At 48.6% G+C, this 20,381-nt stretch overlaps 1 protein-coding gene across 2 annotated transcripts; it reads left to right on the forward strand.

Annotated features, from left to right (window-relative positions):
* Positions 1-181: 181 nt before the first annotated feature.
* Positions 182-19,198, forward strand: Astl (astacin-like metalloendopeptidase (M12 family)). Of its 2 annotated transcripts, none has more exons than NM_172539.3 (9): positions 182-428; positions 3,894-4,019; positions 5,497-5,558; positions 6,993-7,086; positions 7,484-7,601; positions 8,691-8,872; positions 11,707-11,788; positions 12,001-12,155; positions 17,884-19,198. In NM_172539.3, exons 2-9 carry the CDS (start codon positions 3,902-3,904, stop codon positions 18,315-18,317), a joined length of 1,245 nt encoding a protein of 414 aa, NP_766127.1. In that variant the 5' UTR covers positions 182-428; positions 3,894-3,901; the 3' UTR covers positions 18,318-19,198. The 2 variants fall into 2 exon arrangements, with proteins under 2 accessions (NP_766127.1, NP_001277932.1); NM_001291003.1 differs by lacking the exon at positions 182-428 and adding an exon at positions 3,179-3,294.
* Positions 19,199-20,381: the final 1,183 nt, after the last annotated feature.

Consider the following 20,381-nt stretch of genomic DNA (forward strand, 5'->3'; position numbering starts at 1 on the left):
CTGGCCTGGGCTGGCCTGGGCTGGGCTCTTTCCCATACAGGTTCTAGCCTGTGGTTGAACTGGGAGGGTTAGGAAGGCCGAGGTCGGCCTCAGCCTCACAGCGGCTCTGTGCATCCCTGATCAGACCCCACATTTACCTAGTGTGTGGTGTGCAGGTATGTGTTGACTGAGGGCATTTAGATCAGAGGGCACTGGCTCCCTGGATGAAGGGTGCATAACCTACCCCTGGCGCCCATTTTCTCTGCTCTGGGTAAAGCACTCAAGAGCTAGGGTTGTTCTGAGCCTTCCTCAGGAATTGTATCAGTTTTTTTTTTTTAATGAATTATTTGGAAATCTCACATCAAGCACCCTGATTGTGCTCACCTCCCAGTTTTCCCACATCTGCTCCCTCCCCTCCCCAGGATGTTCTGCCCCCCCAAAAGGAAAAGGTAAGTCCATTTTGTTTTGTCCATATATTCACTGGAACATGGTTGAATTCTTAGTGGCCCACAGGGAGGAGGAGGAGGAGTCTTTCTTAGCCTTTCTCCATACCAGAAGCCATCAACTGAGGAAGAGCCAGTGAGGGGCGGGGCCAGCTCTCCCACACCCACACCCACAGACTTTAACGTGTTTTCAGGCAGCCTGCCTTAGTGGTAACCACAGGCATCAAGTGGGCTGGCCATATCAGAGCCACTAACCTATTCATGGCTCACAGCAGCTGTCCCTGGGCAGGTGCTACAACATGGCCTCAGGTGGCTACAAATGCCGCTCGCAACAACATGCTTCCACCTGAGCCCCCCTCCCCACCCACCCCAGGCAGCAAAGCCCAGGGACGTCAAATCATTAGTCAGAGGCACAGACTTGCATCTCCATCCTGGGGCAGCAACATGGACTATAGATACCAACATGACTTCCTGAACCTTTAAGGTGGTCTAATCCAGAAAGCAAACCTTTCTTCATCTTGGGCTTCCATGGTTGCTCAGAGCTAGCGGGATTTCAAGGCCAGGCAGAAGGTCTGGGGAGCTGAGTCTGCATCAGCATAAGCTCCAGGCTGCCATTCTGCCAACCTTCCTGGGCAATGACAGCGTGTCCACCAGCCCTCTCTCATCCGTCACCACCATCAATCACATCTCCAGTTTCGCCTTTCTCCGTAGCACACACACACTGCTTAGTTTTTCTATGTTCCCCACTATTCATCTTATATCTGTTTATTGTACTGGTGCCCGCCTGTACCAGGCCATGAGGCAGGCAACCCTACCAGTTTCTATTGGGACCTGTGGACTTGATGCCCAGCTCAGGGTGGACACCTGCGTCCCAGAGTCATTAACCTTTCATTATCTTATACATAGCATGGCTGGTTGCTGGCGGTCCCATTAGACCTATTCCTTGCCCTTCTGTGTTTCTAACATCTTACCTGCCTAGCAAATGGCCTTTCTTTCTTTCCTCTCCTCCCTCTCTTCCTTCCTTTCCTTTTTTAAGACAGTCTTACTATGTGGCCTTGATTTGTCTGGAACTGAATATGTAGACCAAATTGACCTCAAACTCACAAGAGATCCACCTACCTTTGCCTCCCAAATACTGTGTATGAGATTTTCCACTAATGTGATGATAATGATTTTAGTAAGCACATTTAAGTAGTTAGGTCATTGTTTTAAATATATTTTTGAGATGGCCCCTCACTATGTAGCCCAGGCTAATTTTCAATCGGTTCTACGGGATTTCAGGTGTGAACCACCATGACAACTCATGTCGTCGTTTTCTTCTTCTTCTTCTTCTTCTTCTTCTTCTTCTTCTTCTTCTTCTTCTTCTTCTTCTTCTTCTTCTTCTTCTTCTTCTGTTTTTCAAGACAGGGTTTCTCTGTGTAGCCCTGGCTGTACTGGAACTCACTTTGTAGACCAAGCTGGCCTCAAACTCAGAAATCCTCCTGCCTCTGCCTCCCACATCCTGGGATTAAAGGGGTGCGCCACCACCCCTGGCATCTTCTTTTTTAATGGGAAAAAAATGGAGTGTTTAAGGTACTTGACAAGCTTTGACATATATAAGCACTGTGAAGGAATGAGTCTGCTGGTCAAGATAATTAGCATATCCATCGGATTCCTGGAAACCAGTCTAGATTCTGCTCAGGCATCAGCAGCATCTGCTTTTATTATAGCCCCTCTGTCTGGCTCTAGCTTCTACTTCTTGAGAGATGTTTGCCCCAGGCTCAGCAAGAATGCCAACAGGTCCTTGTGGAGCTCTGGCTTTCCTTTACTGAACATGGGGGTGGACTTGGTATGTTCCAGGCTGTCCATCCAGGCCGGGTCTCTGGATGGCAGGATGTAAAGGAAGAAAGTCTGGGAGCTTTGTATTTTGAATTAGTGAAATGGGAAGGGGCCCTGGCCGATCATGTCAGTGGGCAGTGGCATTGGAAGGACCACAGTCATATGAGCGTCTAAGAGTTCAAAAGTGTCCCCTCTGCAGTGGGGGGCGTCTCTGGGTGCTGATGATGCTGGTGTTCAGTGTGAAGTTTCTCAGAGTCTTGCAACCTGTGTACTTTCCTATATGGCTTCTGAAATAAAAGCTTATAGCTGGGCATAGTGACACATGCCTTTAATCCCAGCACTCAGGAGGTAGACACAGGCAGCAGGCAGATCTCTCTGAGTTTGAGGCCAGCCTGGTCTACATACTGAGTTCCAGGACAGCCAAAGCTACTTAATGAGACCCTTTCTCGTATAAATAGAGGAGGGGAGGGGGGAGGGGAGAGATTATACGGGTATGGTGACCACATAGGGAGAGGTGCCTTGAGTTTCCCAGCAGATTTTCTGGGTCTGAACCCTCCGGTAGTTGGTGGAACAGGAAAAGGAAAGCCCCCTTTTAGTGACTGGATCTCAATCCAAGTCATGAACTACATGAGGCTGCAATGCTTCTCTGCCCTCTGGTGGCAGGAGGGGGAATCTCAGGGAAGCTACCCTGCTCAAGGGTATCCTAAGGATTTGTTTTGTGTCCCCGGCCCACTTTTTACCCACTTCAGCCAAGATGGATGGGACTATGGTCCAGAAGGCTCAGGCTGGGGACAGGGGTAGAGTCCTCTGGTAAGACTGGGCAGGTCTTCAGGTGATAGTTGTTGGGAGGAACTGCAGGTGGAGGTGGTTGGGAGGCTGCAGGTGTGGGCTGGAGAAGCCCCTATTAAAGGGGGTGGATGGTAGAGTCCCTGAGTTAAGGAGGCCTTTCCCTGCCACATTTCTGTGTGTTGCTTGCCAAGAGGGCAGTGAGGACCCACCATGGGTATCATGGGAAGCCTGTGGCCTTGGATATTAACTATGCTCTCCTTGCTAGGTAAGCTGGCTCCAGTCTCTGGGACATTGGGAAGAGGCCAGAGGCTGCAGCTGTGGCTTAAGATAATCTTAACTTAGTTTCACAGCTCCAACATGGCGTTGTAGGGTTGTACCTATGAGTGAGCCCCTGGGAACCAAGGAGGAGGCCTCCTGATACTTGTAGGAGTAGAGAGGGCCCACCTAACAGCAGATTGCCAAGTGTCATACCATATACCTACTTGTTTTAAGGTAAGCCAGTTTCTAGCCTGGCTGGGGCAGCAGGCACTCAGCCTGAGTGGAGAGAAATGTTCAAGAGTAGGGTCTGAGGCCAGCCTTGATTCTGGTGCTGCCTGAAGATTTAAAGTCTACTGTGCCTCTTTTCTGCCTCATATTGGCTGCCCTAGCCTTTCTGAGCCAAGTGTTAGTCCCTTAAAGGGATCTCCTTCACTGAAGGCATCTAGGCCTTGTCACCAGGTATGATGAGTGAGATAGCCAGGCAGGCTTCAGGAATGCATCCTGGGTGGCCTCTCCTGGAAGGGGCTGGATTTTGCTGCCTGCTGTCCCGGCTCACAGTGGAGTCCCGGGGGCATCTATATGTCTGCACTTGTCTTCCTGAGCCAGGTTTGAGCATGGGAGCACCCTCAGCATCCAGATGTTCTGGAGTCTGCAGTACCAGTGTTCCAGAAGGCTTCACTCCTGAGGGAAGCCCGGTATTTCAGGACAAGGACATCCCCGCAATTAACCAAGGTGAGAACACGGGGCCACACTCCAAAGCCATGCTGAATGTGGACATGCGGAAAAGATTGAGAGGAAATGTCCCCATGCATGCAGGGAAATCAAGTTTCATGAGGAAATGCTTGTCTGTTTTTCTGTATTCTTTTGCTGGTTAATATTTTTTATATGAGATACTGTAAATGTCTTTAGAATGATCTGATAAGAGCACTGGTGTTCTCTCGGCTTGGGACTTGAGTAAAATCATCAGTCGATATTTGAGAGCATGTCAATCTCTCTGTAAGTAGCGGTGTGTAAGCGTGACCTGGCCAAGTGGGGTGGATTGTTAAGGAACAAAGAAGTCTGTGGCTCAGGGCATCTTTGTCTGGGGATCTCGGACATGAGGAACACAGACGCATTGGGCTGAAGTTGTTGGCAATGGAAATGAATTCAGATCTTGGCGTCATCATGGGCTGAAATGTTGGCAGAACAGCGGTAATCTTGCTTTAGTGTAGATGGTGACTACTGCTCCCTTCATTCTCTGGTTAGAAGCTCAGATGGACCCAGTCCTCGGTCAGTCATATGGCTTCCCTGGCACTCGCTCTCAAAGTCACAGACTTTCCCATGCTCGGGCTCACAGTAGTTGCTAACAGCTGTCCCTGCCTAGCTGATGTCTTGTTCGTAAACACCACCAGCTGCAGCTGTGAATGACAGCTCTGAGGGCTAAGGCCACACAACTATACCAGATCCTGGAGAATGAGTGGCCTTTTAGATTTCAGGATGCAACCTTGATCAGATAATCCTGAGGCGACCTCTCCTACCTAAGAGGACTCACAAGAGGGTGGGTCTAGTCTGTGCCACCATCCGTAGTCAGAAGTTACGATGGGGATCCGGCAGTGCTCCTGTAGTCACTCCTCTCAAGCTTTCTGTGGCTTCCTTCACTGCCTCATGGGTCCCAAGATTTCTCTTCCCAGCAGTCAGCTGCAGGAGGCTCCCTGACAGGAAGATGAGAAACCAAAGCAGACTGAGACAAGAAGTATTCACCAACCTCAACTCCCTTCTGTGGTTGTGACTTGCAATTTCAGCTCCTAGCTACCTCAGATTATGGATAATAGAAACTAGGTGGTGGGTGGGAGCAAGGTAAGGCAGGAGAGACCAGGACATGTTCTGGGGAGTGTGGCTTGGGCTGGAGGGAGCCTGGATAGAAGAAGGACCTGCATCCGGAGAGCAGGGGGCCTGGAGTTGGGGTTGGCTCACACATGCTGAGGGAGTCATGGACTGCATTTAACCAGGGGAAGGATGAGAACAGGCCGAGAACCTCACACACACACACATTTGCAGGCTAGGACCCAGCAGGGGCTGCTGTACTTCCCCAAAGCCACACAGCCTTGGTGCTCACAGAAGTTTAGTCTCCAAGTAGAAGATATAGACACTGGCATTGCTGAGTCCATCCCAGCCTGTGTTCTGGAAGTCAAGGCTCACATACATCCCTCCTTCTTCCTTTCCCTCCCAGGGCTCATCTCAGAGGAGACCCCAGAAAGCAGCTTCCTGGTAGAAGGGGACATTATCCGGCCAGTGAGTACACACATGGGGTGTGAGCATCTTCAAGGCTATGACAGCGCTCAAAACCCTCTTCTAGCTGTCATGAGTGCTTGACAGTTGGGGGTCTATCTTTGGTTTGTATGGCTGGTTAGGTACCACTTTCAAGGTCATGAATATGATAATGATGACAGCTGAAATGACTACTCAGTCTGCTCAAGAGGGCTTCCTGGAAGAGGAAATTCAAACTCTGACTCCTCTTGTCACCTTGCCCAGGGAGAGTGCTTAGGAAGCACAAGGCTTGAGACATGGTGGTACAGGTCTTTAATCCCAGCACTTGGGAGGCAGAGGCAGGCGGATCTCCGAGTTTGAGGCCTCCTGGTCTATATAATGAGTTCCAGGACAGCCAGGGCTACACAGAGAAACCGTATCTTGAAAACCAGAAAAACAAAAACAGAGACATGAGCCCAGATTGACTTGTGTATGTGTGTGAGACCTGGGTGGCTGTCAAGATCCCCCTTAGGGAAACCAGAATAAGAAGTAACGTGGAGAGACCATCTTGCCTGTGGCTGGAGGGCTGAGTCGGAAGGGAGGAGGCTGGTAGGAATGGAAATGACTTATTTCAGAGAGAAGACACACTGTTCAGGAGAGGTAGTGCCATCATAGGTGGCAGAGGGCTGCTGAATGTGACAGTAGAAGTGGAAAGCAAGACTATTCTGCTTGTTCAGAGGTGATTGATGGCCCCTGAAGCTGGGCTAGAGTTCACAGGCTGGAGAGCTTAGGTTATCCAGTGGAGAAGTGAACACAGGTGCCTGGCATTTGAAACACGTAGAGCAGAATCAAATGTTGACCGCCAGAGGGACAGGGCCTTCTGATAGCCATGAAGCCTACACTGTAGAGTTCCTGCTAGTGGGAGATTGTAGAGAAGCACTGTGAGGCTGCCACTCCACATAGGACCCTTCCCATTCTTTTTTCTTTCTTTTTTTTGAGACAGGAGTTCTCTGTATACCTCTGACTGTCCTGGAACCTACTCTGTAGACCAGGCTGGCCTCAAACTCAGAAATCAGCCTGCCTCTGCCTCCCAAGTGCTAGGATAAAAGGTGTGTAACACCACTCCCCAGTAACCCTTCCCATTTTTATGTTAGGGGAAGCTTTGCCATATCCCTGTTCATGGAGGTGCGTGGAAAGGGCAGAGTCCTCCTGAGCCAGGCCTCCTGGGTACCAGCCTTAGGTGCTTTTATCTACTTGATAGAACATGCTGTGACCTCTGCCATCTGAGTTCTCACAGCTGGCCCATCCACTTCCCATGCTTCCATCTCCCTTCTAGTGGCTTCCTCACTCCCAAGGCCTCCGTGTCCTGCCGCTCACATCTTTAGAGTCCTGGTAGACTTAGGCATGGCACCCTGGACAATTAGACAGCTTAGGTGGCCCGTGTCCTCCATTTAACTCTGAGCTGCCCTCTCTCCTCAGAGCCCTTTCCGATTGTTGTCAGTGACCAATAATAAATGGCCCAAGGGCGTTGGTGGCTTTGTGGAGATCCCCTTCCTGCTTTCCAGAAAGTATGGTGAGTGAGAGCAGAGGTAGCCTTCCACCCTCCTTCCCTATACATCAGGACTCCTGCAGCATCTATGCATTGGCATCTCCTTCTGTAGATCCACACCCACTCTCTTACAGCAATAGTGTTGTGCAGAGCTCCTATCCCCAAGGCATCCTGAGCTGTGGCAGGGAAGGGAGTATTGAAATCCTGGAGGTGCTGATGGAACTCTCATCCCCTCTGAGTCACGTAGTCCCACAGCTAGGGTCTTTTCTGCAGCTCAGGCATCCTCTTCAGCATTGTCCCCTCTGAATACTGTGTTGGGAGGTGAGCTTAATGTACTGGTCTCAGCCCCCATGTGGACTTCAAAGCCCCTCAAGAGCTATGGGACCTCCACAGGGGGTCAGCCACGGTGTGTCTTTCCCAGATGAACTCAGCCGCCGGGTCATTATGGATGCCTTTGCTGAGTTTGAACGTTTCACATGCATCCGGTTTGTTGCCTACCATGGTCAGAGAGACTTTGTTTCCATTCTTCCTATGGCGGGGTAAGTGCTCCTGATGGATGGGGGTGGTGTGTGTGTGTGTGTGTGTGTGCGCGAGCGTGCGTGTGCATGTGCATGCTCACTCTCTGTTTATCCCTTAGTATGCACAAATCCAAGCTTATTTCTGGGCCTGTTTTCTTGGGTTCAACCCCAGCCTACCCAGAATGGTTCATCCATGATCTGGACCTTCTGGGCGAAAGGTAAGGGATGGCCATTGGGTACAGGACCTTCCTCTAGAAAGCCCTCACCTCTGGAGGTCTTGTGGTACAAATCTGAGCAAATGTTGGGTCCTGGTTCTGTCATTCGTGTGCCACTTTGAATCTAGATGAGTTCCCTAATTTAACCTCTTCTGCCTTCTTTCTGAGATGGGGTAGTGGTTATATCCTACCTTCATTGGGGCCTGATGTGGTGTGGACAGAAGCTGTGACTCAGGCTTATGACATAGGTCTACTCATGTAATGACCTGCTTCTGTTACCCATGAGTGTCTGGTGCCACCTTTTGGCAGCTTGGGTAGTACTGAGGCTTCTCCACAGGCCAAGCAGTCAAGGGACTTGGGAGATGGGACAGAAAGTCTGGGAGTAAGATGGGCAGTCTGCACTGGTCCATCCCAGCTCCTAGAGCACAAGCAGTGTCTGTCCTGATGTCCAGTGTCTTAGTCAGGGTTTCTATTCCTGCACAAACATCATGACCAAGAAGCAAGTTGGGGGAGAAAAGGATTTATTCAGCTTACACTTCCCACACTGCTGTTCATCACCAAAGGAAGTCAGGACTGGAACTCAAGCAGGTCCGGAAGCAGGAGCTGATGCAGAGACCATGGAGGGATGCTACTTACTGGCTTCCCCTGGCTTGCTCAGCTTGCTTCCTTATAGAACCCAAGACTACCAGCCCAGGGATGGCACCACCCACAATGGACTCTCCTGCCTTGATCAGCAGTTGAGAAAATGCCTTACAGCTAGATCTCCTGGAGGCATTTCCTCAAGGGAGGTTCCTTTCTCTGTGATAACTCCAGCCTGTGTCAAGTTCACACACACAACCAGCCCATATACCCAGCCAGCTCACCTTCATGCCAGCTCACTTTCATGGTCTTACAGGTGTTTCTCTGGTGTGGGACGCAGTGGAGGGATGCAGGTGGTGTCCTTGGCACCCACTTGTCTCCGGAAGGGCCGAGGCATTGTCCTACATGAGCTCATGCACGTACTTGGCTTCTGGCATGAGCATTCACGGGCAGATCGGGACCGCTACATCCAAGTCAACTGGAACGAGATCCTCCCGGGTAAGTCAGCTGACTAGGCTGGGCCCAGAGGACCCAGACACAGGCCTCAGGCCAGGGCTGGAGTTGAGGAGTTGGCTCACCTCCCCTTGAAGAGTTCATTCCCCACACTGTCTGACCCCTTTTCACAAGGCAAGTAGGATTCGTGCCCCTCTGGTATTTGAGTGTTCCTCTGTGGCTGTTGCTCTGGGCCTCCATAGCTGTACTCCAAAAAAAGGACATCAATAATTAGCTTTGTGTCTCACCTCCCTCTGCCATTGTCAGTCATCTGAATGTGAGGTTGGCAGTGTCCTTTGACTCTTGGCCCACTGACTCAGCTGTCCCCCACACTGCAGATGCTATTGGGGCAGGCGATATGTGTCAGTTGGGAACACTGAGCCAAGACAGAAATTCAGAGGGCAGCTCAGATGCATGGGTCAGGGAAGGGGCAGTGCTGAAAGGCTGAGGTGCACAAGATGGACATCAGTGGACAGATGGCTCAGAGAATACCCTGGAAGCAACAGAGCAAAGGCTGACAGAAGGAGGAGCCCTGATGCCTAAGAGGAGCATGTGTTCTGGGCACAGTAACAGGGATCAGAGTGCAGTGTAAGCCCATATAGGTGGGGCTCAGGGCTCAGCGGTGAGAAGAAGAACTGCCTTGGGCAAGAGGAACGCTTGTGAAAGGACAGAATCCACAGTGTCTGGGGGTGCAGAGGAGGTGGAGGCCTCCTGCCAGTGGGGAAACTGCCCCATCAGTGGTGCTTCTTCTGATGCTCTGGGGTTGGCCAGATGAAAAGTGTGAAACTTACCCCAGAGACCATGCTTTGAGGTAACTAGGTAGACCATGACAAAAGGACAGGATTGGTTGGGTAGGGCTGGGGGTGACCATGACCTTTCCAAGTGCTTATTGGGTGCTTGTAAGCACTCATCTGATGACAGGCTGTGAGAAACTAGATTTGAAAAATACGGTGCAGATAATCCTGATCATGACAGAGCAGAAGGCAATGACCGACCAACCACCAAAACTGCTCTCATGTGGGACAAATCCTTTTAGTTCTGGGGTTTGAAGGAATTGCAGGGATTTTGAAAAGAAAGGAAAGGAAGAGAAAACTATGTAGTCCCAGCACTCTGGAGGCTGAGGAAGTGGATCCCGAGTGTGAAGTCTAGATACATAGACCCTGTCTTTAAATAATTGTAAGGCACTATTTTTAAATCAATAGTCTCTGGCTAAGGGTAGATTCAGGGGATGTATAGAGGCTGTCAATGCTTATATCCATAAAATGAAAGAGAACAAATAGACATGCCCATTTAAGTTAAAAGGGGGAATTAATTAAGGTAAAAGCATAAATTAGAGTTGAGCAGCTCTTGAGGTTAATTAGTGTTTTCTAATAATCAGATTGGCTCAAAACCACTACCCACCTAGGGCTAAGGACAAAGCAAAGAGGTACGGCACTTGTCTGGTTTGTAACTGGGTTCCCAGCCTAGTGCCAGCAAAAATGCTCCGCTATCATAATGGGGGAAATATGAAAAGTGAGATCTGTTGGCATAAACTAATGTGCATAAACTCTGTGGAGGCATAAACTTAATCACAGTAATTCTGTAAGGATTGAGAGGTAGAAATTCAGAGAATCAGGTGGTGTAGGAGACTCACAACTATCTTTAATATTAGTGTATATTATCTTTAATATATGTGTGTTATATTTTCACAGCACTGGGGCTTGCACTTGGGCACACTAGATACTTGGTTATCTTGTTTTCTTGAGAGAAGGTCTCACTGTGTAGCAGTATATGTCCTGGAACTCACTATGCAGACTAGGCTGGCCTTGAACTCACAGAAATCCTCCTGCATCTGTCTTCCAAGTGCTGAGATTAAAGGTGTGTATAGCACTATGCCCAGCTAGATAACTTTTTTTTTTTTTTTCGAGACAGGGTTTCTCTGTGTAGCCCTGGCTGTCCTGGAACTCACTCTGTAGACCAGGCTGGCCTCGAACTCAGAAATTCGCCTGCCTCTGCCTCCTAAGTGCTGGGTTTAAAAGCATGCGCCATCATGCCCGGCTCGATAACTTGGTTTTTGAGTTAGGGGAATATATTGCCTATCCAAAATTATATTTAATAATAAAGGGTCTTTGAAAAGAAAAAAAGTGGTATTCTGTGGGACTCCGATTAAAGAGGCTGCTGCTGACTTTGGGGAAGAGTAGTGTGGACCCAGCCTGCTGAGTCTGGGGGGCAGGGAGGGCTGGGCAACAAAGATGTAAGGACCAGCAGCCCTGAGGAGGCAGCAACCTTCCCTTCCTCACTGGCCTGGAGCAGAAAGAGTGCATTCTCGGCAGCCAGGGTGACTGGACTGCTAGGATGCAGATCTGCAGCTTTGTGCTCTAAGATGGGAGGATGAAGATGGTCTGGGCATCAAGGGGTCAGGCACCAGAATCGTGGATGGAGAAGACAGCACATCTTAGGAGCTAGCTTGAGGAGTAGAGTAGACAGGGTACCAGTGTCTAAGGCACAGCATCCACAGCCACAGCTTTGTGGATGCTGCAGGTTTGCAAAGTTTAGTGTCCTGCAAAGTGAGCTGTAAAGGAGGAAGAGCCAGAGCGAGCTTATGGGAGGTTATGGTCGTGTGCATGGCCATGAGGCACCCCTGGTACAGGTCTGGATTACTTCCAGGGTCAAGTAGAGTAGGGTAGCAAAGGTATATAGAAAACGGGGTTAACTAAAAAAGGTTCAGCCAGGGGAGCCAGACTCTTCCACTCATAGGCTGTGAATTCTCAGAAGTCTCCCCACTTCCCTTTCCTTGCCTGGTCTTCCCTACCTGTCTATTTGTTATATATGTACAAAGGTGTGTGTGTCTGTGCTTTAAGGCTTTGAAATCAACTTCATCAAGTCACGGAGTACCAATATGTTAGTTCCCTATGACTACTCATCTGTGATGCATTATGGGAGGTGAGGACACCCCCTTCCCCCGTGCCCCTCCTTTCCCATGCCTTTTTCCTCCTGACCCCATTCCTTGCCCTCTCCACCCCTTCCTCCTGCTCCTTGACTCTCCCTCCCCTTTGCCCCCTATCCCCTTGCCTCCCATTCCCCATACCCTTGCACTACTCTCCTAGCCAGCCCCTCTACTGCGATCTAACACAGGTCCCACCTCTGGGTTCCAGATTTGCCTTCAGCTGGCGTGGGCAGCCCACCATCATACCACTCTGGACCTCCAGTGTTCACATTGGCCAGCGATGGAACCTGAGTACCTCAGATATCACCCGGGTCTGCAGGCTGTATAACTGCAGCCGGAGTGTCCCTGACTCCCACGGGAGAGGTAAGTGACTTAACCTAGGGAATGGTACTGAAGTTCGAGGGTAAAGATGTAAGGGATGGCGAGGGATGGCAAGGAGAGGTGGGTTGGGTCACTAATGACTCATCACAATTGAATTTGAAAATATATTTGAAAAGGCTTAATACCCACAAAAGACTAAAACCTCTTAGCAAAGAGAAATAACCCAGATAATACACATCTATCAAAACTTAGAGCAGAAATAATTTTAATGACAAAATATTAAATCTTATGGCCAAGAGAAGTTTTCCCACTATTATCCATCTATTCAGTGTTGAAATGGAGGTCTTAGCTGTAAAAGTACCTTTTATCCGCCTGATGTAATTGTCATCTCCAAAGCTTACTGCCTCAGTCTGCTAACCTAGTCCCTAGTCCTGGAAGCTTCTAGCCTCAGAACAATCTAAACAGGGCCTAGAATGTTTTCAGCTTCTTAGACTTGCTGCTGAATAAGCTCGCACTTTCTAATTCTTTCTGAACTGCTGTTGGCTGGTTCAACTCAGCTGTTCCAAGCCGACTGATTCAATCTGGCTCCCCTCTCAGCCTCTGACTGAATTGCTCTGTTTGGCCTCATACTAACCTTCACAATCTGTTCTAATCTTTAGGCTCCTTCTCATTCTCTGGCTTGTTCAGAGAACAACCAATCTGTTCAACTGTCTCTGTAAAACACTCTCCCAGTTAAACTGCCTCCCCCAACTTTCTCTCCCTCTCTGTGTGTGTACCACTCTCTTCTAAGTGGCTTCCCTTTCTTCTTTCTTCTCGTGAGAGTTGGGCACATCCTATTCTTTCAGATCTTTCTCTGATTTGTCAGTCTTTCTGCTACTCAAACAAACATCAATTTCAAACATGGGTGCTTCCTTCTAAGGACATGTCTGTGTTCCAGCCATAGGAATTAAAGGTGTGGGCTAAGGGTGAGGCACACCACAACTAGAAGCAGATTTTTTTCCAGTAAATAACACAATCTCAGGGTTCACAGTGTGATCTAACATCCTGCAACACTTAGCTGTTGCCATTGTAAAGCAAGAAAAGACACAAAGTTTTTGGTATTTAGAAAGGAAGCAAAAATCTGCCCAGTGGTGGTGATGCATGCCTTTAATCCCAGCTCTTGGGAGGCAGAGGCAGGTGGATTTCTGAGTTCAAGGCCAGCCTGGTCTACAGAGTGAGTTCCAGGACAGCCAGGGCTACACAGAGAAACCCTATCTCAAAAACCAACAAAACCCAAAAGAAGCAATGGACACTAATCATAGATTATGATACTGAAACAAGCAAAAATCAATGAACAAATTAAGACTGGGATAATGTTAAAATACCAGTATACTTGGCTGATAATAAGAATTCTATTTCTGTAAACCTTCAAAAATAACTTTAAAATGAGAGCACAAAGAACAAGAGATAGAAGCTACCCAAAAACTCTCCAGGGGGAAATATTTATTTTAAAAGTTGCCAAGCATCTGTGATCCTAGTCCTTGGAAGTGAAGGGGAGGGTCAGTCACAAGTTTGAGGCCCACCTGGCCTGCCTGTATCAGAAACACTTAAAGAAGTGTACGTCCTAGTTACAGATAGGAAGACAGTATTTAAAATCTTAGCATTTCCCAGTCTGATCTATAGATCCAATGAATTTACACTCAGGGGCCTAGAAAGATAGCTCAGTGGTTAAGGGCAAGCATGACTGAATTTGGTTTCCAGCACCCATGTTAGGCAGCTCACTACTACCTGTGACCCCAGAGTCTCCAGCAGGCATCTGTACTCACCTGCATATACCCCTCCATATATTTAAAACCAAAATAAATCCTTAGAAATTCACACTAAAAATCATAACAAATTTGATAATACAGGCAGAGCAACTTATGCAAGATGAAAGACAACAGCTAAGACTTTCCTGATGTAAAGCAGTGGCAGGGCCTGGTATGGCAATGCAGACCTGTGATCCAAGGCATAGGTTTAGCCTAGGTCTAATTCATGGCTAACCTAGGCTATATTAATTCAAGGTTAGCCAAGGTTACAAGGCAGTGATTCTGTCTTCAAAACCAGCAGCAACAAAAAAGGGGGTGTAGAAAGACTTCCCTAGCCAGTTATGAGTTTATAAGATGTCCTTAAGTGTATGTAAAGTACACAAATGTATAAAAACCTGTCTGCATTCCGAATATATGGCGTTAAGTGCAGAGGATGGCTGTAAATATATATAACTGCCTGTGGGAACAGAGAGGAAAGTTCAGAAATGGATTCTACTCAATTGAAAACCAGCAAACACAGTGGTACACAGCTCTAATCCAATCCAGCACCGGAGAGGCAGATGCAGGTGGATCTCTGTAAGCTGGAGACAAGTCTGGTCTACATAGTGAGTTCCAGGATAGCCAGAGCTATGTAATGAGACCCTGTCTCAAAAAAAAAAAAAAATCAAATGTGAGAACTCTGGGGGCGGGGGCTTGATTATGAAAAGGTGGCTTAGTGGTTCTCAGCCTGTGGGTTTCAACCCCTCTGGGGCTCCAACAACCCTTCTACAGGAATTGCATATCAGATATTTACATTTTAATTTGTAACCGTAGCAAGATTAGTTACAAAGTGGCAGTGAAAATAATTTATGGTTGGAGGTTGGTTTAATACACGAGGAACTGTATTAAAGGGCACAGCAGCATTAGGAAGGCTGAGAGCCACTGCTCTGCCTGGTTCTGAGGTGGTACCTAGGCACCTACCGTCACACAGCATTACATTCCATACTGCATAAAAGAAGTCTTGTATGTGTGTGAAGAAACTGTAAAAAGTTTAGCAAGAAACTAGCAAGATGTCTTCAACATTGGGATGAGGAAGAGTTTCTTCACAAATAACCCTAACAACTAGAAAGATTAATAAATCCAACAGTAACCATAATAAGCATTGTTAAGAGACACCACAAGGGTTGGAGAGATGGCTAAGCCATTAAGAGCACCAGCTGCTCTTCCAGAGGTCCTGGGTTCAATTCCCAGCAACTACATAGTGACTCACAACCATCTATAATGAGATCTGATGCCCTCTTCTGGTGTGTCTGAAGACAGTGACAGTGTACTCATATGAATAAAGACACCACAAGTAAATCTAAAATATGAGTTATAAAGTAGAGCTGTTTCTGAACGTAACTAGTATTATGAAAGGGCTGTAAACAGAAAGTCAAAGTACAGGTAGAAAAATGCATGAGGTGGTTAATAAGCACCTCAGAAGAAATCAAATGAGAGGCAATCGCACCACCACTCACTCTCCCTAAATTAGCAGAAGTCTACTATCTCGGTGATGATAATATCAAATACCCACAAAGGGCAGAGGATGATTGTACCCCACCGACGGGACCCTAAATGGCTGCAACCCTTCTGGAAGACAGTGTGACACCCAGTGAAGCTGCTGTGTGTGCCTGTGACCCAGATTTTATTTCTAGGTCATCTACACCTGAGTCCCACCCCCTTTCCCTAGCAGTCCTAGATAATCAGTAATCTACCTTCTGCCTCTATGGATTTGCCTTGTCTAGACATTTCCTATAAATGCAGCCACATGCGTTTTGTGTCTGGCTCACTGCCCTCCACAGAACCTTTGCTATTCATCTGTTGTTGAACCTGTGAGCATTTCATTCCCTTTCTGCTGAATGACACTCAACTTCTTCACCACTTGATGGACATTTGAGTTATTTCTGGTTTGGGACTATTATGAATATACTATGTCGGTATCTGTCCCAGCCATAACGTTTCTGGGCCCCATGGTGATTCTGTACTCGGCTGTCTTCCAAAGCAGTTGATCCACTTAAAACTCCATTACCTATGTAGGGTGATGCTGACTTTTCTGCATAATTGCTGAGGTTTGTAGTCCATGCTTTTGATTATGAGTATCCCCAGTGGAATTAGAAGTATCTATTACCACTCTGGTTTGCATTTTCTCTAACGGCTATCCACCTCTAGCCTCTTTGAGATGGCAGGTCCTCTCTGTACCTTTTTGGTTTTAGACAAATGTCCTCACAGATTCTTTGCCTCCTTCTCAGTTGGATTGGATTTTCCTTGCTGAGTTATAAGAGTTTAAAAGAATATTAATTGTATCTCTTTGTTCGTTATGTCATTTGGAAACATTTCTTCACAGTCTGTGCACTTGATTTTTGCTTCCTAGATAGTTCTTTGAACAGCAACCCCCTTTTCCCTTTTAGTCTGAGACAGGGTCTCACTATGTAGTGGTGGCTGCCCTGGAACTCAATATATAGATGAAACTAGCCTCTAACCCGGAGATCAGCTCACCTTTTTCAGTGCTGAAATTAGGGGCATGTGCCACCACACCTGGCTTAAGTATCATTTTTAATGTCACCTTCTCTGATATATATGTATACTTGTAGTTAATCAAATATTACAAACTTTTTTGTTAAAACTAGAAAATGAGATGTGAGACACTGTAGGTCAGCCTGGAGCTCTGACGATCACAGAGAGCAGAGAACTGGAATTGGGAGGAACTGGTCCAAGGGAGGGCTGCCACCATGGGGACAGACTGGCATATTTGGGTGTTGAAATGATGACACAGTGGAGAAGGGGGCAGGTCCTGGAGGAGAAAGGAGGGCCAGTCAGAAAGGCGGGAGCGAGGGTCAGACATGGACGTAATGGGAAGGAAGACCTCAGGAGTGGACCTGGGTCCACGTATTGATCTGGAGACCGCCTATGGCCTCTGCTCCACACACTGAGGGGAAGCTGCTAACAGAGTAGTGGGAGGGGCATGGCCTACAAAGTACCCGAACCTGGTAGAGAGGGCAGGACATAGGATGGTGCTGGGGACTTGGGAAGTGGCAGGGACTTGGGACAGAAGGTGGTTGCAGGTGTGGTCCCTGTGGAGGGATGATGGCAGCTTAGGTGGACAGCAACCCAGCAGAGGGTAGAGATGTCACTGCTGGATGACAAATGGCTAGAAATGGAGGCTTTGACTCCTGTGGTTTCTGGTGCTGATGTAGTTCAGAGAGGGGGCATGGCTGTGAGACCAGCAGAATTGGGCAGGAGGAGGGTCACTGGTTAAAGGAGACAGCACGGATGGGTTACCGGACACTGATGATGGAGGTGTGTGAGCAGAAATGATGAGACCATGAGGCAGCAGCGAGGTCGTACAAAGTTATACCAGTCAAGTCTAGGTGTGGCAGCAAAGAGAAAGCAAAGAGGTTCTCCCCCTCCTGGTAGTGAACAGACCAGAGAGCACTTAGGAACTTCTGATGCCCTCCCTTGGCTTGAAGAGAAATGGTTCCAGGAGATGTTCAAGATGTGTAGGTGGGAGGTGTGTGCTGGGTGGCTGAAGACAGATATGGTAGGAGAAGCTATATGGTCGGTTAGGCTAACAGAAGCCCTGCTGGGGTGTTGGTAGGAAGGCCGGCAGGATCTTTTTGTGGTGACCCGAGGGGCCAAATGAGGAAAAAAATAATGCACTTCAGTTGTCCTGGCTGCTCCTATTTGTCTTCAAGACCTGGTCTCTCTGTGTAACCTAGGCTGACCACAAACTTGCAATTCTCCAGCTTCAACCTCTCCAGTACAAAGATACAGGCACAGATCGTCACATCCAACAGTTGTACTGGTATGCAGTAGAAATGTAATAGTTTGTGCCTTAGCACAGACCTTGTGGGCTGCCGGAGACCTCTGCGAGTTTGGCTCCATAGCCCCTTAAGTAAAGCCAAAGGCCACGCAATAGCTTTCTTTTGTAGTTCTAAGACCTAACGTCTGCTCTCTTCCTGCTCTAGGGTTTGAGGCCCAGAGTGATGGAAGCAGCCTCACCCCTGCCTCTATATCACGTCTACAAAGACTTCTCGAGGCACTGTCAGAGGAATCTGGAAGCTCTGCCCCTAGTGGCTCCAGGACTGGAGGCCAGAGTATTGCCGGGCTTGGTAACAGCCAGCAAGGATGGGAGCATCCTCCTCAGAGCACATTCAGTGTGGGAGCCTTGGCAAGACCACCTCAGATGCTAGCCGATGCTTCAAAATCGGGGCCTGGAGCAGGTGCAGACAGCTTGTCTCTAGAGCAGTTCCAGCTAGCCCAGGCCCCCACTGTACCTCTTGCTCTATTTCCAGAAGCCAGAGACAAGCCAGCACCTATCCAAGATGCCTTTGAGAGGCTAGCTCCACTTCCAGGAGGCTGTGCACCTGGAAGTCACATTAGAGAGGTGCCCAGAGACTGAGCCTTTAGACTTCTGTCCCCAAGTGGAGAGGGTGTATTCTGTCTAGATCAGCTAGGTCGTCCAGTCTTTGGCCCCTCTGGGCATCACCCCTGTCTTCTATCCCCTGCACTGGCTACTCTAGCAGGCCCAGGTCACTTCCTTGGTCTCTTTTCCCACAACACCCCCACCCTGCAGAGTTCCTAGGGGTAGAGAGGCTCTAGGGGCTTTTCTTGGCTTGAGCCTTAGCCCTGGAAGATGCTTGGCATGGAGACAGGATCCTGGGAGTGGCCGTCAAGAGCAAGGTTCCAGTATTGGTTGCCTCTGGAAGTTCTTCAACTGAGGACTAGCTCCCAGCATGGACTCAAGTGCTGCCTTGGGCATGGACCTCAGTGGGAAGCCCTGTGGCTGGAACCTTGAATATCCTGCTCTCCATGATGCCTGGCTCTAAAGATGTTCTGAAGCCCTGGGATTAAGTCCTGTTCTCCAGGAGGCAGAGAACACACTTGGTTCTCCTGCTAAGCTGGACTAGCAAGAGATGGTTCCTTATCAGCTCTGCATGGTGGAGGCCTTGGCAAGACCACCAGTCCCTGGACAGCAGCCTTGAGTCTTTGTGAATGTCAGATCACTGTTTTGCCCACAAGGTGCTCAACTAGAAGCCACTGAGGGCAAATGTCACACGACTTGTCCTTCAGCCATGCCATACTCCTCCTTGATCTATGAGGTTTCTTCTAAGAACAAAGCATGTAGGTGGTAGGGTCTGAGCCAGGAGTCCTCAATTCTCCAGGAGCCTGTTGGGGGGCCAGGGGAGCCCTGCTTGGGATAGAAGGGGAACCAGAACCAGCGAGGAAGGGCACTTCATGTGGGAAAAGGTAGAAATAAAGTTGGGTGTTTGCTTCATGCAATGTGCTGTGCTGCCTGTATTTAAGTGCCCATGAGGGCTCCCAGGGAGTCACACCCTCTTCTCTACAGGGCCAGGCTTCTGGACCCATGGAGACTTGCTCAAAGTGGCAGAGTAGGAAGCAGACACGGAGCAGTGTGGTGCCTGAAGGTTGTGAGAACTTAGCCTTTGCTATTTTCTGAGGAGGTCACGTGCTGGGATTGCTTCAGCGGCCATGAGGACCCAGCAGCCTCTGCCCTCAGTCTAGTTTGAGCTTCAGAACAGTATTTCCTGAGATTGAATGAGGGGGTCACTTCTGGGTGTCAGGCTCAGCCAAGACTCATGTCCAGGGGTGCTGTTCCTTTCTTTGATCTTGGATAGAGGAGGAGGTGGCTTCTGGCTGTGATGTTAGTAAAGTGGGCTTCTGGAAGTGTTCTCGGACACCAGTCCAGTAGGAGAGACAAGGCAAAATATCTGATGTCTTGTGACATCTCTTTATCCATACTAGGCATCTGGCACTGAACTGGGGTCTCCAGGGGTCCTACCAGATCAGAAGAGGGGATCTACTCTAGGCTCTGAGACCCCACTCCCCCAAGGCTATCATGAGACTATATATATCCTATATATGATCCTTCTATATCCAAGATCAAGGAAAGCAACAGTATCCCGGGGCATGAGCCCTTGCTGAGACTGATACACCCAGAACTGCCCCCCTCATTCAATCTTGGGAAACAGACTCTGTTCTGAAGATGTGGCTCTCAGTCTTAAAATCCAGTTTCAGAAGACTGTGCTGACTGAATCTGGTGGCTCCTTTGTTTGGGGGTGACAACGTTTTCCTGTTACCTCTGCCCCAGGTATTCCACGTGTTCCTGTGAAAGCCTGGTCTCCGTGATACTCTGGGTACTGGAATGTTTAATAAGCCACATTCTACAGTAGAGCAGCTGGTGGTCCAGGTCTTGAAGCTCATTAGCCCGCAGGCTGACCAGAGTGGCTTAGCCACCTCCCCAAACTCCCCTAACACAGCTGTGTGGTGTTCGTTGCTCACTGCTGGATTGATTTATTCAACAGGCACTTATGAATGCCCATTAGGCACCAGGTTTAACATGAATAAGGCAGGGAAAGGAATAGATAACTCTAACAAGGTAGGCATGTTGGATTGATAAATGACAGGAACTGGGGATCACTTGCGGCCTGCTGGTTAGGATGGG

The sequence above is a fragment of the Mus musculus genome, chromosome 2 (genome assembly GCF_000001635.26).
Source record: "Mus musculus strain C57BL/6J chromosome 2, GRCm38.p6 C57BL/6J".
Classification (NCBI taxonomy): domain Eukaryota; kingdom Metazoa; phylum Chordata; class Mammalia; order Rodentia; family Muridae; genus Mus; species Mus musculus.